The 21,235-nt window shown below is 36.0% G+C and overlaps 4 protein-coding genes across 8 annotated transcripts; 3 read left to right on the plus strand and 1 right to left on the minus strand.

Annotated features, from left to right (window-relative positions):
* The first annotated feature begins 20 nt into the window (after positions 1–20).
* On the plus strand, positions 21–6,996 carry LOC100650431 (jmjC domain-containing histone demethylation protein 1). Its single transcript, XM_048414409.1, has 8 exons — positions 21–291; positions 400–679; positions 756–1,443; positions 1,521–1,845; positions 1,932–2,229; positions 2,322–2,617; positions 2,692–5,519; positions 6,785–6,996. Exons 1-7 carry the CDS (start codon positions 241–243, stop codon positions 3,703–3,705), a joined length of 2,952 nt encoding a protein of 983 aa, XP_048270366.1. The 5' UTR covers positions 21–240; the 3' UTR covers positions 3,706–5,519; positions 6,785–6,996.
* LOC125387172 lies at positions 5,545–9,523 on the plus strand. The gene is made up of 3 exons (XM_048414422.1): positions 5,545–5,690; positions 6,837–7,807; positions 8,417–9,523. The coding sequence occupies exons 1-3, from the start codon at positions 5,592–5,594 to the stop codon at positions 8,637–8,639; spliced, it is 1,293 nt and encodes a 430-aa protein (XP_048270379.1). The 5' UTR covers positions 5,545–5,591; the 3' UTR covers positions 8,640–9,523.
* A 1,003-nt stretch (positions 9,524–10,526) lies between these two features.
* Positions 10,527–20,497, plus strand: LOC105667088. 4 transcript variants are annotated; one of them, XM_020868341.2, is made up of 4 exons: positions 10,527–10,687; positions 16,765–16,937; positions 17,689–19,050; positions 19,688–20,497. In XM_020868341.2, the coding sequence occupies exons 2-4, from the start codon at positions 16,930–16,932 to the stop codon at positions 19,941–19,943; spliced, it is 1,626 nt and encodes a 541-aa protein (XP_020724000.2). In that variant the 5' UTR covers positions 10,527–10,687; positions 16,765–16,929; the 3' UTR covers positions 19,944–20,497. The 4 variants fall into 4 exon arrangements, with proteins under 4 accessions (XP_020724000.2, XP_048270377.1, XP_048270376.1 ...); XM_048414419.1 differs by lacking the exon at positions 10,527–10,687 and adding an exon at positions 10,717–10,984; XM_048414420.1 differs by lacking the exon at positions 16,765–16,937.
* Positions 10,740–16,744, minus strand: LOC100650553 (glutamic acid-rich protein). 2 transcript variants are annotated; one of them, XM_012320167.3, is made up of 8 exons: positions 16,571–16,744; positions 14,125–14,371; positions 13,563–13,850; positions 12,730–13,049; positions 12,401–12,644; positions 11,851–12,052; positions 11,507–11,786; positions 10,740–11,439 (listed from the first exon to the last, which is right to left on the minus strand). In XM_012320167.3, exons 1-8 carry the CDS (start codon positions 16,742–16,744, stop codon positions 11,278–11,280), a joined length of 1,917 nt encoding a protein of 638 aa, XP_012175557.1. In that variant the 3' UTR covers positions 10,740–11,277. The 2 variants fall into 2 exon arrangements, with proteins under 2 accessions (XP_012175557.1, XP_003393873.2); XM_003393825.4 differs by having other exon boundaries at positions 11,851–12,127.
* Positions 20,498–21,235: the final 738 nt, after the last annotated feature.

Here is a 21,235-nt window from a genome sequence, read left to right on the forward strand (position 1 = left end):
AATGATGCGAGATTTTTTATGGCTCTTATTGGTAACATTGGCCGGCAACAAAATGGCGACCTCATTTTACTGGGAAAGTAAAATCAAAGAAAAGTTCGATGTTAACATTAGACTATTGTGCGTGACATGTAAATAATAAACGAGATTGTGTTTATATAATATTAAAGGAACTAGTTTGACCTTCAAAGGACAATATACATTGAATATTCGATGAGATTTCGGTGATACGTTTCTGACAGCATGTCTGCAATGGCCGATGACTCTACTTCTCTGCCAAAAAGGCGTCAATTGGTAAACAAACCTAGCATAACTTTTTAATTTAACATTAATTCCAATTGTTCTATATGAAGTTTGCAAAATTTTGCAAAAAAATCATATTTGTCATGAATTTTATTGTAGCGAGAAAGAACTCGAAAGTTATATACAGATGACTGGACCATAGGCGATGAGGAAATTGAGGGTCGTAGGACTTTCCAACTCGACGAAAAAATCGAGTGTGAAAGATACAACCTTAACAATTTCACTGGGTTATTCCGTGAAATGGCAGGTTCTGAATTCAATTTAGCATACCTGCAAAAGCATGGTCTGAGCATACCATTGCTCTTTAGGGATAAATCTGGATTGGGATTAAGAGTCCCAAGTACAAATTTTACTGTGAATGATGTCAGGACTTGTGTCGGTATGTTTGATTTAGTTAAACATATTTTATTTGATATCCAGATTATTCAAAAATATTCATTGTCAATGTTTGTCAGGTTCAAAAAGGATATTGGATGTAATGGATGTTAATACACAGAAGAATGAAGATATGACAATGAAAGAATGGCAGAAGTATTATGAAGATCCCAACAAAGAGCGACTATTAAATGTAATTTCATTAGAGTTCAGTCATACCAAGTTAGAAAATTATGTGCAATCACCTGAAATAGTGCGACAGGTTGATTGGGTAGATGTTGTATGGCCAAGACACCTAAAAGAAGCACAAGTGGAATCTACAAATCTGTTGGAAGATATGATGTATCCAAAAGTGCAAAAGTATTGTCTCATGTCTGTAAAGGGTTGTTACACAGACTTTCATGTTGATTTTGGTGGAACCAGTGTTTGGTATCACATTTTAAGAGGCGGTAAAATATTTTGGCTTATTCCTCCTACTGAAAAGAATTTGACTCTTTACCAAGAATGGGTATTAAGTGGTAAACAATCTGATGTATTCTTTGGAGATATGGTAGACAGATGTGGTAGGATAACTTTAACAGCTGGCATGACTTTGTTTATTCCAACTGGTTGGATTCATGCTGTGTATACTCCTCAAGACTCTTTAGTATTTGGTGGAAACTTTTTACACAGTTTTGGTATTGAAAAACAATTAAAAGTTGCGCAAGTAGAAGAACATACAAAAGTGCCACAAAAATTCAGATATCCATTTTTCACCGAAATGTTATGGTATGATGAACTATTTAAGAGCTTCAAAAGAAATCTGTTATATTATCTATACAGCGATTTTTTGTTATTTATTACAGGTATGTTTTGGAGAGATATGTTCATGTTCTTCTAGGCAGAAGTCACTTAGATATTTCTGAATCACAACGTCAACATTCAGTACCACAACACCACCAACATGTACATTTAACACCATTTGAATTGCATGGTTTAAAAGCAATAGTTATGTATCTACATTCACTACCTTCTACGAAGAAGAATGTGCCTGAGCTAATTCGTGATCCGGTTGCCTTAATTCATGATGTTCGATGTCTAGTAGAGCAACATAGACATGATAATCCAGAAGCAGCTGTAACAGGGAATGCTGTTTTACCATCTCCACCTCCCTTGACAATTGCTGAAAGAGTATGTATAAAATGTTAAATTTTATTAATAATGTTTATTTCTTACATCATATTTACACATATCTTATGGCATCACTGGTATAACAGGAACGCTTGAGGATAACTAAGAAAAGTTTTACAAAGATTCAGAGACATCACTCGCAAGAAAAGTCTGAAAGAGCTTTTCCGCGACGAAGGCGTACTAGATGTAAGAAGTGCGAAGCATGTACAAGAACTGATTGTGGAGAATGTATGTACTGTCAAGATATGGTAAAATTTGGTGGAAGTGGTCGTGCCAAACAAACGTGCTTAATGAGGCAATGTTTGAGGCCTATGCTTCCAGTTACTGCAGCTTGTAAAGTTTGTCGATTAGATGGTTGGGGTCAACCGCCTGCACCGTTAATGGGTACTTATTTATTTTTTTATTTCTTTCGATGAATTATCAATCTATTGTTAAGGTAATAAGTAGAGATACTTCATTTTTAATCTTCGATACAGGAAAGCCAACACCTACAGCTTCGTCAAGTTTAGTAGAATGCTCGATATGCTTCGACATTGTACATCCTGAATGTATAGGACTGGATCCACAAACCATAACCGTTAGCGACGATTTACCGAACAGTTGGGAATGTCCCGAGTGTTGTGAAAGTGGTCGAAATCTAGATTGTAGACCACGGCAACCTAAGGCTCGTGCTCGAAAACTTTCCGTATCTAGTGCAGCTTCATCAGCACTCACAACAGATTCTGAAAGGGCTACCACACCAAGTAAACGTTCAAGACCCGATCCCAGCGATGTAAGTCCCCAAATGGAATCTGAAACGGTCTAAGAATACGAAATTATTCATGGTTTCTATACAAAAAATTCCAGGCATGGAATGACAGAGAACCGGCTGAGGGTGAACAGCGAACAGCTTTGCGTACACAATTAGCTGTACAATTAACTGGTTCAAGTAGTAAGTCATTGAAGAGGCCCCACGTGGTGGTTAGGCCTGTTCCACTTCCGCCTGTTCAAAGACCAGGGCCCGATTTTAATGGACAATCTTTAGCATATGACAAGACAGCATTACTTGCTATTTTTAGATTTTTAAATATAAAGGACCTGGCGAATTGTGCCTTGGTTTGCCGTACATGGGCCAGATATAGTATAGATCCTAGTTTGTGGAGAAAATTGGATATGTCTCATTCCCATCTAACAGCTTTACACTTAACTGGTATAATACGCCGCCAACCGGAAAATCTGTCCCTTGACTGGACAAATGTTACTAAAAGACAATTAGCTTGGCTATTAAGTAGATTACCACAGCTCAGAACATTATCTTTACAAGGTTGTACGTGGACTGGAGTCTGTGCTTTAAGAACATGCACTTGTCCACCACTTGTTACCTTAGATCTAAGTCATGTATCTGGACTAAATGATTCAAGTTTGAGAGAAGTGCTCAGTCCACCTACAGATTCGAGGCCTGGTCTAATCGATAAAACTTCAAGATTAAAACATCTTAAAAATTTATCTTTGGCTGGATGTGATATAACTGATGTAGCTTTGAGATATATAGTTCAACATTTACCTTATCTGGAGACACTAGATCTTTCTTCTTGTGGTAGAGTTACTGATGCTGGTGTAGCTCAATTAGCGACTCCACCAGCGCAATCAGTGACGAACCTGGCATCATTGAATTTGGCAAACTGTAGATTACTTACAGAAGCAACATTAGATCATTTGGCGAGATGTAAAGTGCTTAAACGTTTAGATCTTAGACACACTACTCAAGTCTCAACTCAATCTGTAATTAAGTTTGCTGCAAAAAGTATTCATAATTTGCATGTAACTGATGTTAAATTGGTAGAAGAAAAGAAATTTAAAGCAGAAGTTAAAGTTACATGAAAACATGTATTTTTTCTTTTTTTTTTTTTTTCCTTTTTTTAAACTGTTACGAAGACTTTCGACAAGTGCAATTTGGTTACCGTGTAAAACCATAAGAAATGGCAATGAACTTAGTACTGGACTTCAATTAATAATTATTTATTATCACAAAAACCCATTAACACTATATCGCATCTTCATAATATAAGAGAATGGACCTGACTAGTATAGGATTTCTATTTGATAATGTTCAGTTTTATCGATGTCACCGTGCAATCTGGGCGAAGAAAAAAAAAAGGAAAATACTGCTTATATATGATTTAAAATGACCAAAATATTTTTTATGTTCTGCTTTTTATTATGGTAGATGCTGTCTTCCTTTATGCCTGGATAGCTCTGTGCATTCTTCAGAAGTATTTTCACGAATACAGGATATTAAATAAGTAATGCAGATTCTAAAAAAAAATATTTATAAGAGACTAATACAAACCTACACTAGTTGAATCTAAAATACGTCGAAATATAGCAATGGTTAGCATTCCTAATACTAAAATTGTATAAAAGCGAAATATTAGGTTCTACTAACCTTGCCAAGCAAGAAAATCATTACTCGCTTAATATTCAGTATTCTATGAAATCGAAATATAATACTTACATCGATATGGAAATTTTTACTGTCGTACTGCTGAAAATGCGAACGTTCAGTATTTATTTTGTAATTCTATGTGGATGTAAAAATACAAATGCGGGTAAAAAACATATTAACATTCATACTCTTATGAAAAACTCAGCAGATTAATACACCGACGCTATCATTCGCCGATATATTGCTACAAAAGAAGAGGTATATTTATTTCTGCTGTGTTTGGATAGGTGTCCAACATGAAGATTACTAATTCATTCAAAAGTTACAAAAGTAAAGCAGTTTGTTGACTATGTAAACTCATACCCTAATTATAAAAACGAAAACGCGCAATGAAACGTATTCGATTATACTATTTCATATTAGATACATAATTAACGTTATACTGAAAAACATGTATATTACACAAATGTTTTAATTTTCGACGCAAGCTATGTTAAACGTAATGTCGAATGTTTTTATGTAAACGAATGTATATACGTAATTTCTTTTTTTTTTTTAATAAATTTACTTCCCATTTTATTTTGTTAGCGTACATATTATGTATGTAATTTAAGAGTGATAATAATACCGAGCAATAAGAATTTAATTACCTGCACTTTCAAACTAACTCTAGCTGTATAATTAAAGTATCTCACATTGTTTGTATCATCTCTGTGAAAATATCTTCTAAAGAACACGATTTACCCGTGATTAAAATTCAGCATATTTTTTTCAGTTTAGCTTCGGTGTAATCAGTTTCACTATACTCGTTATTGTCAGATTGTTTATGACGAGTAAAATTTTTATAAATGGAACAGGTTTTAGGAGCATTTAAGATACAAATAATGTTCTAAAACTATAACACTACTGTATATATATATAGAATATGTAACCCATTGGAAAACAATAGTGATATTCTGATTTTTCAAATATAATTTTGAATTTTAAAAATACCGCCATCATCTTCGCTCATTTATTTTCGGCATTTTACATTCCTTTTCTAATTGTATTAGCAGAAATGTCGATGCAACAGAAAAATAGGAAAAAAGATATTGTTGAATAAACATATAATTATGAAACAAAAATTTGATATATTTGTTAACGATGATGACTATACGCTTGTAATGTAAACTATATGCAAGTGAAATGTTTGCGACGCTAGTGTAAGAAGCATCACTAGGGATTTTATCATACGTCATGTTAGATGTAGGTAAGCGTTCTTTTCAAACTATGTTAATGCGTAGTTGCAGTTTCGTTGAAACTGTAATAAACGTAGTGATTTATGTTATTCTGTACTCTAAATAAAATATCATCGTTGAAAAAATATAGCTTGTACATTCTGGAAATAACCTGCTCGTTGATTCATTTCAATTGCCAACATGTAAGTGTTGTATTGATTTTTTAAAAACTGTATAGAAACTTGATGATCGAGTAATAATCGTCTTTATTAAAAAATATTTAACAACAAAATAGCAAAAAAGCAATATTCGTAATCTCATATAAACATTTCCGGTGTTCATGGGAAATATTACGATAGGTGTGTATAGATGTGTTATATAGAACGCATATTACATGACATGCGCCACAAGCATTGCGTCTTTTCTTTCGATCAATAGATACGGTTTGACATTTTATCTCTGGTCCGTTTCACCATTCCGTGTAAGGACAGCGTAAGTATCGCTACGCGTACACAAGATATTTACCATAGATACTAAAGAAAATAAATTATCGCGTTTTATAATAATCGGTGCAGTTAATAATCAGTAGAACAACATAATAGCTTTGTACTTTGCTTTGATTGAACAAAAATTCTATTTGTATAATTTTCTACAAGAAATGTTAAGCAATAAGTGAGTGTGCGTATAATAGTTGCTTTTGGTTTTTCGGACATAATATTTTCTATATTTCCAGATGTAATAATTATATGTGTATGTATACAATTGTTCATAATCATTCTTAGAAATGTCTTTTTTACATTAACTTAACTTTGCTAACACGCAGTCAATATCTTCTTGGAGAGTGAGACTATTTTTCCCGTTGTTTTACTAGATCATCTTTCATTCTGCCGACTTGTGCTTTAAGGAGATAATTACTTTTTCTTAATGCAGCTAAACGTCCTCCGTGTTTTTTTTTGGCTTGTTCATGTCAAAGTATATGTATAATTAAGAGATTCTTATTTGACATGTCGTATAACAATTTGTATCACCTGTAAAGTATTTCGTTGACTTTCTAGAGATTCATCTTCATTTTCAGATTCCTTAGATTCTGATTCTTCTGATTCCGTTTCTTTTTCTTCCTCCTCTTCCTCTTCATCCTTATCGTCATCTTCACTTTCTGATATTAACATTGCCATTTTATCAACTTCTTTCTGAGGATGTTTATACTTCTTTTTTTCTTCTTTCAACAATTTTTGTTGCTGTTTAATTTGATATTTCGTTTTCGATGATTGATTAAATTTTGTTTTTTTCCAATCAGATTCGAAATATTGTCAAGAGATCATCAACAGAAGCTTGTCTCGTGTTTAAAGGTTGCGACGATATCGAGAGAGTCAATCAGTACAAGCTGGGACACTCTTAAAGGTACTAATCTTCAGTATTTTCGTGCTTACGGAAATTCGATAAATGTTCGTCCAAGTGACCAAAATTTTCATCGTGGAGGCTTAAAAATGAGCGAAAATAGCGATAAGATCTCCCAGGAAAAAGAAATTGCACAGACGGAACCGAAACCTCTGCGCTATCCTCCGTATCCAGGATATTCGTACCACGAACCTGGAAGGCCTGTTTCCAAGTATTCGGCTCGTTATGCTCATCAAAGTTTAGAAAATACTAACATGAGAACTAACGAATCTGACGACAATCCGTCAAATAGTTCGTTTGCTGCTTCTGGTTCGCCAAATAAAGAAACTCCTCCTCAGGTAGATGATAAAGAGACCGCAACAGAACTAGATATCATGGAAAACAATTCTGAAAATGACACATTAAGCGGAAGTCGTCCACCCAGCCCGAAAGATGAAGAATCCAAGAACCTTACGGAACAGGATGATATTTCCAATCAAAAAATCGATCAGGATAGTGTGGATACATGTAAGGTAGAAAGCTCGATAAACAAATATAATAACGACAGAGATCAAAATACAGAAAAGAAGGATACTCAGGAGTTCGAAGTTGAGAAAACCATACCCTGGTTGCGAATGATTCCCGAGGACAAGAATCTCTCGAGGCAGATGTTCCTTTACTTGACCCACACGGAACTAAAATCTAAGATCGAGGATGTCCAAAAGAAAGAGACGCAGGCGTGCAACAAACAATGTTGGGACGAGGCTCTACGGTTGAGGGACATGAAGAACAGACTGGAACTAATTCGCGAAAAGAGGATGTATCATACGGAAAACGTCGATTTGGACGAAGAATCGAGAAAGTGTGGATTCGCCAACATCGATAAGAGGGAAGCAGAACTCCTTCAACGAGAAAAAGTCTGTACGGATTCAACAATGTACAGGTAAATTTTAACAAATTACAATTTTTGATTGTTGGAAATGTTATTTCATGACCGTTGGTGACGAGCGAGATTATTTCTCTTTCTCTCTCTCTCTCTCTCTCTCTCTCTCTCTTTTGATATGCACTGTGGCGGCACTCGACAACAAATACCGCCACTTGATACTAACTCGTAACGGACATGGTAGCGAAGTGGTTGGCGCCTTAGGTTTCGAACGTTGATTCGATTTTTATTCCACGCATCAAAATAGAAGAATAATTAGCAGTACCCCAGCAGCGACATCTACAGCCGGCAACTGCAACCATCACGGACAACATATACCACCTCTACAGCACTAACCGCTTACACGCATCGAGTGTTTCGTAAATACGTGCCAAGGCGTTCGTCATCCTGTACGCCTTAAGTTCGGTCCTCAATAGATCGCAAATAGGTGGTCTACGATAGAGCCTTTAACGATAATGACGCGAATGGTACAAAACATAATAAAAAAGAATTGGGAAGTCGAGTTATAAGTAATCTTGGGTCATAAGGATGATGAAAAGTACTAGAATTATTTTATTGTAATTTTCTGTTCATCTTTAATAATCTTTGTTTTTGTATATATTATTTTAGCGAAGATGCAAAGGCCATGTGGAAAAGATGGGTGCACGAAGATGAACGATCCACGATCAAGGACGCTCTAATGCGCAGGGAAGATTTGATGAACAGATTGGAAAAAGAATGGCAACGCCTAGCAGTTCATGAGAAAGAGAAGATCTCACAATCGTACCAGATTGTAATGAATGATTCTACTCTGCAAGAGCTGCCCAAACTCGCTGCAACCGTTAGCGGCTAGAATGAAACGGTTTCCAGTTTCTTGAGTTAAATCATAAATCGTATTTACTCGTAGTTCATGATTTTCTGCCCACAGTGTCAGATACTGTTGGATATATTCGAAGAAAATTTAGAGAACTGATTCAATTATAGTAAACTATAGATAAAAAAATAAAAATACAAAAAAATAAGACAAAAAGGAAAGAGATATGTTTAACAGTTTACAACTGTTGAAAGTATTACATATATTGAAAATGTTCCTAGTGATTTCGTGCATTTTTTAATATTTTAAATGATTGTTTGTAAAATTGAACGCTATGGTACCATTACTTACTTGTAAAAGTTACATCTGTAAGTAATGGATTTTTATTTCCGTTTTAGCATTCTAGTGTTTTAGCTTTACTTTGTGTTGGCAATATCACGTTATTGTTGTTAGGTAACAACACTTTACACTTTACCGTCAATTCCAATTATTTTTTTACAGATGTTAATAACTATATTTTAATAATGAGATTACTGGACGTTGTATTAGTGCCTTGGAAAAAATGTTCACGAATACAGGATATTAAATAAGTAATGCAGATTCTAAAAAAAAAAAGTGACTAATAGAAACCTACACTACTTGAATCTAAAATACGTCGAAATATATCAGTGGTTAACATTCCTAATACTGAAGTTGTATAAAAATGAAATATTAGGTTCTACTAACCTTGCCAACCAAAAAAATTATTACTCGCTTAATATTCAGTATTCTATGAAGTCGAAATGCAATACTTGCATTGATATAAAAGATTTTATTGTCGTATTGCTCGAAATGCGAACGTCCAGTATTTATTTTGCAAGTCTATATGTAAATATATGTATAATATGTAATATGGATGGAAATAAAATATGGATTCAAAAATATAGATGTGGATGAAAAAAGAAATATTAACATTTATACATTAGTACACGGATGCCATCATTCGCCGATATATTGTTACAAAAGAAGAGGTATATTTATTTCTATTGTGTTTGGATGGATACCCAACGTGAAGATTATTAATTCATTCAAAAGTCGCAAAAGTAAAGCAGTTTGTGGACAATATAAACTCATACCCTGATTATAAGATATATTAATTTTCGACCTAAGCTATGTCGAACGTAATGCCGAATGTTTTTATGTAAACGAATATACATACGTGATTTCTTTTTTCTTTTTTTTTTTTTTTAATAAATTTACTTTCCCGTTTTATTTTGTTAGCGTGTATATTATGTACGTAATTTAAGAGTGATAATAAAACCGAGCAATAAGAATTTAATTACCTGCACTTTGAAATTAACCCTAGCTGTATAATTAAAGTATCTCACATTGTTTGTATCATCTCTGTGAAAATATCTCCTAAAGAACACGATCTACCCGCGATTAGAATTCAGCATATTTTTTCAATTTAGCTTCGGTGTAATTAGTTTTGCTATACTCGATATTGTCAGATTGTTTATGACGAGTAAAATTTTTATAAATGGAACAGGTTTTAGGAGCATTTAAGATACAAATAATGTTCTAAAACTATAACACCACTGTATATATACATACAATATGTAACCCATTGGAAAACAATAGTGATATTCTGATATTTCAAATATAATTTTGAGTTTTAAAAACACCGCTATCTATCATTTCCGCTCATTTATTCGGCATTTATTTTCGGCAATTCGCATTCCTTTTCTAATTGTATTAGCTGAAATGTTGATGCAACAGGAAGATATAAAAGAGAAAATATTGTTCAATAAAAATTTGTTATATTTGTTAACGACGATGGCTATACTCTCGTAATGTAAACTATATACAAGGGAAATGTTTGCAACGCCAATGTAAGAAGAATCACTAGGGATTTTATGACTTCATGTTGGATGTAGGTAAGCGTTCTTTTCAAACTACGTTAATGCGTATTTGCAGTTTTGTTGAAGTCGTAATAAACGTAGTGACGTATGTTATTGTGTACTCTAAATAAAATATCATCGTTGAAAAAATATAGCTTGTACATTCTGGGAATAACCTGCTCGTTGATTGATTTCAAGTGCAAGCATGTAAGTGTTGTATTGATTTTTTAGTTTGTAAATAACCTGTATAGAAACGTGATGATCGAGTAATAATCGTCTTTATTAAAAAATATTTAACAACAAAATAGCAAAAAAAGCAATATTTGTAATCTCATATAAACATTTCCGGCATTCGCGGTAAATTTTACGATAGATGTGTATAGATGTGTTGTATAGAAAACTTACATTACATGATATCCTTGACGTTGCGTCTTTTGTTTCGATCAATAGATACGGTTTGATGTTTTATCTCTAGACCGTTACGTCATTACTTGTAAGTACAGCGTAAGTATCGTTACGCGTACACAAGATATTTACCATAAATACTAAAGAAAAGAAATTAATGCGTTTAATAATTGGTACCACGAAATAGTAGCTCTATGCTCTGCAGTTGATTGAACAAAAATTCTATTTGTATAATTTTCTACAAAAGACGCTAGGCGCTAGGTGAGTGTGCGTGTATTAGTTGCGTCTGGTTTTTCAGACATAATATTTTCTATATTTCCAGATGTAATACTTATATGTGTATGTATACAATTGTTCATAATCATTCTTAAAAATGTTTTTTTTACATTAACTTAACCTAACTCTGCTAACACGGAGTCAAGATCTTCTTGGAGATTGATACTATCTTCCCGTTGTTTTACTAAATCATCTATCAGTCTGTCGACTTGTGCTTTGAGGAGGTAATTACCTTTTCTTAATGCAGCTAAACGTCCTTCGTGTCTCTTGGCTTGTTTCTGTTAAAATATACATACAATTAAGAGATTCTTATGTAACATGTTGTTGTATAACAGTTTGTATTACCTGTAATGTATTTCGTTGATCTTCCACAGATTGATCTTCATCTTCTGTTTCAGTTTCCTCATCTTCAGATTCTTCAGATTCTGATTCTTCTGATTCTGTTTCTTCTTCCTCCGCTTCCTCTGTATCTTCATCTTCACTTTCTGACATTAACTTTGCCATTTTATCAACTTCTTTCTGAAGATGTCTATATTTTTTCCTTTCTTCTTTCAACAATTTTTGTTGCTGTTTAATTTGATCTTTTAACGCGTGTCTTTCTTTTCTAGCATTAACAGCTTTGTCCCTATTTGATGAAATTGACATTAGTTTCTTTATTATATATTAAACTTTAATATATTATTACTCACCTGAAATTTTTAATCTTGGTTGTCAAAAGCTTAATCTCTCTTTGTAACCGTTTCTCTGCTGCCTTTGGATCTTTGTCATCTTCTTCCTCTGAATTTTCTTCTTCCTCTTCTTCACTTTCACTCGGTTCTTTTTTGTCTATACTTTTTTGAGAAGCTATTTTTGCTACATCTTTTGCACTTGGACAACCAGCCAGTGCCATTCCTGAAACATTGTACCAAGCTGCTTCGTGGCCATCATCTGGTAGCTCAATTATCGGTACAGGCTCTAACTCTTGCTCTAATTTGCAAAGCGTTTAATAAAGAAGCAAAATTAGTATAAGCATAAGCAGGTTTAGTACTATTAATGAAAACCTAATAACAGGTCAGATCAGACATTTAGTTTTTCATTAAAAGTTTTTGTTATGCATATTGTTAAAATATTTCTAAGATTATGATTTTTTTTAGTATTACGTATATAATATGTGCAAATGATCTTAAGTAGAAATGAAAGTTAAGTAGCCTAGTCTAAGTTAAGTAAGTTAAGTAGGTGTAAATATTGATTGGCTTGTACCAGCTTTCATTCGTTTTTCTAAAGCAGCATACATCCTTCTCATTTCCTCCAATTCATTTCTTAGTTTGTCTCTTTCGTCCGAGACAATTTCATATTCTTTCTCAAATTTCTCAGCCTCTTTCCTTGCTTGCTGAGCGTCCTTTTTCAATGATTCTGTTATTTGCTCGTCGTACTTCCTTTGTTCTTGCACGCTTTTCTGAGATTTTGCATGGTCTACTTCGGCTTCAAGATTTAAAATCCTTGCCTGTAGGAAACATCAAGGAAAATCAACAGATTGTCGCCGTTTTTTCTGACGATACTCTGGCTTAACAATACTTTAAGAAACGTACTTGTAATCTTTTGTTCTCCCTTTCTAATGCCTCCTTATTTCTAAGTTCAAGCGCAAGCATTTGTTTAGTACTTTGTAAGTCATCCCTTACGGCATCAATGTCGTCCATGTCATCCGAAATAGAGTCATCCGTGGGTTCTTCAGACTTTTGCATTTGCTCCTCTATCGTTAGCTGCCTTCGGAATTTCCTCAAGCCCTCTAGCATTGGTCTCGATCGATCATTGGTCTGTACTCTCTTTAATTTTACACCTTCCTGAATCTGCTTCAGCAATTGGTTATGCATGTTCGATTTTTCAGATTCGAACACAAAGTGTGCCTTCCCTAGTTAGAAACACTCAATCAGTACAACTGACACACGTACACCGTTTATAATAAATACAATTCAGAGACAATCTCCATGATTCCAGCCTTAAAGTTCATTTAGGGGATAAAGGAAATAGGAAAAAGAGGTATGTCGATAAAAACCCACTAAACACGAAGACAACAGTTAATTCAACGATAATAATATTATTAAACTACAGACGAGAGGGGTTCTCTTCTAGGAGAACGGGATCAGAACAATAGCTACTGTGTGTACTACAAACAGGTCATATCACAGTTTAGAAACAAAAGCTGATCGAATGAAAGCTTATTAACAATTTAATTGATTATACTCGTACGAGCCCCTTTAGATCGACATTCGCAAGGGTAAAAAGAGGGTTCAAGGGGTACGTAACAAAACAAAAGGGTTTTCTACTAGCGACTAATCGACAAACACGGTGAAATCGGTTGCTCGTTCCGAAAAGTATCACCCAAGGGAAATCTGAGTAGAATCGAAGTTCGATCGACGATCACCTGCTGGATCAGCTGTAACCTTGTTCACCCTTTCGATCAAGGGCGCGCTTCTGTCATTGCATTTCACGTGTCTCAAAGGTTTTCCGCTTTCCACTTCCTTCATCATGCTTGCCCAGTCAGGACGTTTCCGTGGTCTCTGTTTCAACATTTCCAGTTGTTGCTGTTGCGTGTCGTTTAGTGGCGGAAGATCTTTCAAGATCGTTCTACTCGGAGGTGGTGGCGGAGGTCTTGGAGGTGGTGGTGGTGGGATCGCTGCCCTCGACGAGCTTTTTGATAATGTCGGCGCTCCTATTTATACGAAAATTTTATTTTTATCCTGACCGAATGGTATCGCAAATTTTCGTGCCTTTTATTACGTTTGATAGATGATCATTACTGCGAAGAAAGTTAAATAATTGAAAACGTTTGTTACGTTTAACATGATATACAACTGTCGTGTTGGCTCGATATAAAAGATATCGATTAGAATAGATCTGATAATTTTTTGTCGTTTATGACGATATTACGAATGTTTATGGTTTATGGTTAAGCTTTGTCTTTACGGAGAGGATCATGCCGTTACCTGTAGTGCTCTCACTCTTAGAGAGAGGTATCGTGTCACCTCGAGATCGGGACCTCTCGATTCGAACCTGTCGTTCGAGCTGTGGCCTCGAATTTGGCTCTTGTCGTCCATTCTCGCGAAGCTTCGTCGGTGCCGGTTGACTGCTCGTATTCTTCTCGCTTTTAGGCTGTGACGGGATTATTGTGATCTTGCTCTGTTTACGTGGCTGTGCTTCCGCCGAGGGCTTCGCTTCTGGTTTCGATACACTCTATAAACCAATAAACACTTTTATTTCTCTTTTTTGAATTTTTTATCATTTTATCAATATCACCTTTTATCAAGATTTTCACTATGAATTTTTCCCTCTTCTATAAAGTATTTTATCAAAGTATTTTCTTATCCCTAACGAACAATACTTCGTAGTGTGTTTGTACGTTTTAAAAATATGCTTTCCACTTCTTTCACGTTTATTCTATTTTCATCTACTCGAAACGTTTTTCGCGAAGAGTCTAAAAATTACTACTAATTATCGTACTAGTAATATTTACGTGCCAATCGGCAGTCGTCGCGTACTTAGTTTTTCGATTACAATCACTTTATCGTTCACGATCGACGAATATTTATATTCGCAGCAGCCTTGTATCTTGGATCAGCCTGTTGGCAATTACTCGCAGGACTCGTTGATTATGACGCGTGGTAAAAGGAAGAAAATGATAGTACGTGGTGCGTGCCGCGAAAGATAGTCGTATTGGAAAATAGATAAAAAGAAAAAGACCGTACTCCCCCACCTAGTATGCTTCGTTCCTAAAGAAAGAAAGTCTCGAGAATTCTCTTGGCAAGTATCGATGTTCGTTCGGTCGTCTTTAAATAATCTAATTCGCACTTGCTACGCGATCGTTTTCAATCTAGAAACTTCGATCATTATTTTTCATGATATCATCCTATTGTTTCTTCTGTTTAAAACGAATGTACTACTTCTTTGTTGACGCTATCGTTTTATGAAAGAAAGTTGAAGCGCGGATGGGAAAATTGGGACGATTATCAGAACATGGAAACGTGCAGATCTTTAGAGTAGAATTTGCAAATCCAGCACAACTTATCGGTATATTTACGCAAAACCGTAATATAAACTCGTTAAGAAACTGGCGGAAGACGCAGCTGGCAAGACAGTTGAAATAGAAACGCGTGTTCTTTAAATAATCGTGACCCAGAGGCTTATATGCGAGGACCCGTAAGGCTAGCCTTCTCTCTCTGATCGTGCATGTATCGAGAAAATCAAATTAATTCAATCCCTTTGATGTCTCATGTAGGCACGTGTACGAACAGCTTGACGATTCTAATAAATCTCCGTTTAATTATATTAAAATCCGATAATCCATTCGCATGATTCAAATTTTAAAACGAATCGATAGGTCTCTATCGTGCGAGAAGCTCGATCATATTACCAATCATGGAATTAAAAACTTCCTTATCTATCGTATTAAACGTTTGCGATTAAAGAAATTCTAGAGCAAACGGAATATTTATAGAAAACAGTTTATTTTTGTATTATGTTAATTGGATTATTCATAGATATTTTTGGAATTTCTGAATTTCGCATTTGTTGGAAAATTTTCAACTTAACCGTTCGATAGAAAATTTCGTATGCGCTTTAAAAATATCGAGACGTAGCGAAAGTGATCGCGGATTTCGTAAATTGCGATCGAACTTGTCGATGATCTAACTACTCGCGACAGTTGTAAACAATAGCGTGACGCGAATGATCATGACGTTTCCACGTGTCTTTGGAACTTCGAACATCACGTTTCTCGCGTTTTCGCATGATCGAGGATCCATTCGTGTTCGGTCGTTTCGCGTGGCCCATTGCCAAAATATCAAAAGTACGCGTTTTCGAATCGTCGCACGACGAAAAATGCAAATAAACAAAAGTACGATAACTCGGATGATTTGCATAGGTGGCGTAGTTGATTTACACACGTACAGAAGCGCATACAACGAATCGTAAATATTTCCACAAATTAGCTGCTCACGGTTTCTCCAAGTGTAATTTCATATTTCTAATAATAATCGCGCTACGTTGTACAATTCAGATGCAACGCCCTTGTAAATTTCTACTTGTCGAAATGATTATACGCGAGAACTTGTTACTCGACACCCACGCAAGTTATTAATAGTGAAGCCTGGTGACTTTGAAACCTAATATCTGAATGGAAAAAGACTGCACAAGGCGGGCCTGATTCTTCGTCGTTTCTAGTAGCATAAGTCCGTATTTGATCGGACAATGAGCTAGCGCCCTGACGATCCCGAAACCAGACAAAAAAGCAAATTCAACCGGTGAACGTGTAATTTGTTTGAAATAAATTAAAATTGGCTTTTGCTGATAATTCTTTCGTATTGTTCGATAATCCGTTTGATCGTGTGTTAAAAGTCAACGATGACAAAGTAAACTGAGAAAAGAAAGACTCACTTTTAAAGTAACTTGGGTAAACGGAGGTGGTTCCTCGACTTTTGATTTCGAATCTCTTCTGGAATTGAGGGTCCAGGGTGCAGTAGGCATAGGTAAAGGTGACGGACCATCTTTGACCCAGGGCGGCCTGAAGGTGGTCCTCTGCGGTGGTGGTTGACCACCGGCACCAGGCATTCTTCTTTATTCTGTCACAGGGTTCTCTTCTCGTCTTAGCTTCGACTTTTCTATCGACTTCCACCTGTCGATGGAATTAGACAAAGAGGCACGGGGATCTGTGTATCGGCTCTGGGCGTGCGTAATGACGAGGATCCTCTCGAGGACGTGTACGATGCGCCACTGACGGACTCCTGGACGACGAAATGAAAAGGTGGGGATCGGTTTTACGTGGGAGAGCCACGACCCACTTTCCTCGAGACGTTTTACACTCGGGAAATCTTCCGGATTATCCTCGCGGTTCACTGGTCCCGTTGGACCTAAGCGAAGAAATCTCGCGACCGAATTAGGATCCCTTTTAGATCTACGAACGATTGATCCTCGCCAACGTCGACAAGAGGAATTACCGAAGAGCGAAGTGGTTGAGAATTTTTGGGAGTCTGGGAAAGATTGAGACCTGGACCACACATCAGGGCCACGACTGCACCTCCCTAACCGCGTGATATTTTCGTCGACGTGACGTCACAGAAAGACGCAAGCTCGAAATAGAAGACGGTCCTCTTCTTCTAGGATGTTTTCGGTGACTCTCTCGGTTGAAACGCCTCTTCGCTTGATCCTACGACGTATCCCACGTCTGTTTACGATGCATCCGTGAGCCGATCGACACGAAGGTCGGATCGATCATCGCGCACGTTCACGAGATGAACATCGTTCGATGAATCTGTTCGACCTACTAACGCTTTGCCACTTTGCGCGTCGATGATATAATAATCGGATAATAAAGACGATATGTAATTATTTTTTATAAAATATTGTATCATCGATAAAACGAAATTTCTGCACCAATTTGATCAATAAAACGTCGCCATCGCTCTATTCAATGATTGATTAAATCTTGTTTTTTTCCAATCAGATTCGAAATATTGTCAAGAGATCATCAACAGAAGCTTGTCTCGTGTTTAAAGGGTGGGACGATATCGAGAGAGGCAATACCAGCTAGCTGCGCAGAAACACAACCAGGCGTTGCTCAAGCACGATTATTACCAACAAATCGCGAGATACTTCGAACGAGAGTGCCGAATTGCCAAGCATTACGATTCTTGGAATTATAGGAATTTAGACCCCAAAGGTGAGCTCGAGAAGGCTAAAAAAGCGGAAAGGTTACATGTCAGAAGGAACAAATTGAGAAATTTGTTGAAGGAGGAGGATGAGACGTACAGAAGGGAGTTGGAGGAACGAAAAAGAGTAAAAAGCCGCGAGGAAGAAACGTCGTTAGAGGCTTTGAGGCAAAAATTACGAGAGAAACGAGCGGAACAGAGTCTGTATCTACCTAGAACTTGTCGAAGATATCAATCTTACTTCGTCTGTCCCAAAGAATCAACCAATACGGGTTGGGACACTCTCAGAGGTACCAATCTTCAATATTCTCGCGCTTACAGAGATTCGATAAACGTTGTCCGTCCAATCGATCAAAATTTTCGTCGTAGAGGCTCGAAAATGACCGAAGATAGCAATAAGACCTATCGCGAGCAAGAAATTGTACAAACGGAACCGGAACCTTTGCGCTATCCTGCGTATCCAGGATATTCGTACCATGAACCTGGGAGACCTGTTTCCAAGTATTCGGCCCGTTATGCACATAGAAGTTTAGAAAATACTAACATGAGAACTAACGAATCTGACGATAACCTAAGTAGTCCGTCTCCAGCTTCTGGTTCGCCAAATAGAGAAATTCCTCCTCGTGTAGACGATAAAGTGTCCACGACAGAACTAGATAACAAACAAAACGATTCTAAAAACGACACATTAAGCGAAAGTAGTCCGTTCAGCCCGAAAGATGAAGAATCCAAGAATCTCGCTGAACAGGATGATATTTCCAATCAAAAGATCGATCAAGATAGTGTGGATACATGTAAGGTAGAAAGCTCGATAAACAAATATAATAACGACAGAGATCAAAACACAGAAAAGAAGGATACTCGACAGTTCGAAGTTGAGAAAACCATGCCCTGGTTGCGAATGATTCCCGAGGACAAGAATCTCTCGAGGCAGATGTTCCTTTACTTGACTCACAAGGAGCTGAAATCCAAGATCGAGGACATCAAGAAGAGGGAGACGCACGCGTGCAACAAGCAGTGTTGGGACGAGGCTTTGCGGCTGAGGGATATGAAGAATAGGCTGGAACTAATTCGTGAAAAGAGGATGTATCATACGGAAAACCTCGATTTGGACGAAGAATCGAGAAAATGGGGATTCGTCAACATCGATAAGAGGGAAGCGGAACTTCTTCAACGAGAAAAAGTCTGTACGGATTCAACAATGTACAGGTAAATTTTAACAAATTACAATAGTAGATTCATTTGATTGTTGGAAATGTTATTTCATGACCGTTGGTGATGAACGAGATTATTCGACTATAATGTACATAAAATTATATATGTACGAATAGAACTCAAAAATATTTATCCGCAAATATATTGTAAGTTCCTTTAATGTTCATCCGATGACCAGATTTGGTACAATATCGCTATGTGACCGTGAACGATGTTAAGGGTCTAGGACGACAAATAGCATCTCTCGAATTAGTCGAGATTCGTCGATGTTGCAACCGAAAGCCGTGACTCATTCATGTCTCTCTCTCTCTCTCTCTCTTTATCTCTTGATGTACACTAACCGCTTACACGCATCGAGTGTTTCGTAAATACGTGCCAAGGCGTTCGTCATCCTGTACGCCTTACGTTCGGTCCTCGATAGATCGCAAATAGGTGGTCTACGATGGAGTCTCTAACGATAAAGACGCGAATGGTACAAGGATAGATGAGTGAAAACATAATAAAAAAGAATTGGGAAGTCGAGTTATAAGTAATCCTGGATCATAAGGATGAAGAAAAGTACTAGAATTATTTTATTGTAATTTTCTGGTAATCTTTAATAATCTTTGTTTTTGTATACATTATTTTTTAGTGAAGACGCAAAGGCCATGTGGAAAAAATGGGTGCACGAAGATGAACAATCCGTGATCAAGGAGGCTCTGGTGCGAAGAGAAAATTTGATGGACAAATTGGAAAAAGAATGGCAGCGCCTTGCAATTCATGAGAAAGAAAAAATTGCACAATCGTACCAGATTGTAACGAATGATTCTGCTCTACAAGAGGCGCCTAAACTAGCTGCAACTGCTAACGCGGCTAAAATGAAATCGATCTCCAGTTCCTTGAATTAGAACATAAATTGTATTTTATATTTACTCGTAGTTCATGATTTTCTGCCTACAGTGACAGGTACTGTTGGATATATTTGAAGAAAATTTAGAGAACTCATTCAATTATAGTAAACTATAGGTGAAAAGATAAAAATACAAAAAAATAAGATAAAAAGGAAAGAGATATGTTTAACAGTTTACAGCTGTTAAACATTATTGAAGACTGATTATATTTTTATTAAATTCCTGATTCGTTAAAAAAGTATTACATATATTGAAATTGTGCCTAATGATTTCGTGTATTTTTCAATATTTTAAATGATTGTAAAATTGGACGGTATAGAACCATTACATACTTGTAACAGTTGCATATTTAATTGCATTTTTATTTCAATCTTATCATTTTTATTATCTCTAGTCGTTTTTGTGTTGCCAGTATCACAATATCGTTGTTATCTACTACTCTTTACCGTCAATTCCAATTTATTATTCACAAATGTTTATGACGATATTTTATTAATGAGATTACTGTACGTTGCATTATTGTCTTGGAAATAAAATGAACTTGGAAGTAACGGCGCATTTTTTCTATGTTTATAATTTGAAAAATCTGAATTTTACTAACTATATGTATATGTATAATGTAGAAATATATCGACTAGGGTTTTGGCCAACTAGTCGACTAGCCAATTGGCTCCCAAGAAGCCGATTAGTCATGTCTGTTAATCATTTTCAAATATCATTACAAAAGGCATCACATTTATGATTATTTAGTACTACGAATACAAAGAGAAAATTTGTTAACATATATTTATTTTATTACATCTTGTTTCTTCGTTCTAAAGAGCTTTTTCTGTTATGATAAAAGTTGAAAATAATGTCCAAAGTTCCTAGTTAACTGGTAACTATTTCGCTTATTTCAATGAATACTAATTACTATATTGAATTTTGTATGTAATAATTATGTAACATTCAAATATATACCTATAAGTAAGTAGGTATACTACATATTAAAAAATAGTAAAACTATGCCAATGACAATGAAGAAAGAATATTATATATATTTTTATTTTTATGCCTTATCAAGTTATTAGTAATACTAAAAATTTAAGGCTGATCAATCTGCCTCTTTTGCCGACTAGTCTTCTTCTGTAAAAGTCGCTTCACCACTAATACGATGTAATGTGGCGAATTTCAAATTTACCGCGAAAGATTGCACGCCGATAAAATTTGAAATCATTTTCTGTTTGGTACGCAAGATGGCGTGGCGAGGCTGGCAGTCGACTCGCGAAAATAGCGCGCAGCACTCGTGT

The sequence above is a fragment of the Bombus terrestris genome, chromosome 2 (assembly GCF_910591885.1).
Source record: "Bombus terrestris chromosome 2, iyBomTerr1.2, whole genome shotgun sequence".
Classification (NCBI taxonomy): Eukaryota; Metazoa; Arthropoda; class Insecta; order Hymenoptera; family Apidae; genus Bombus; species Bombus terrestris.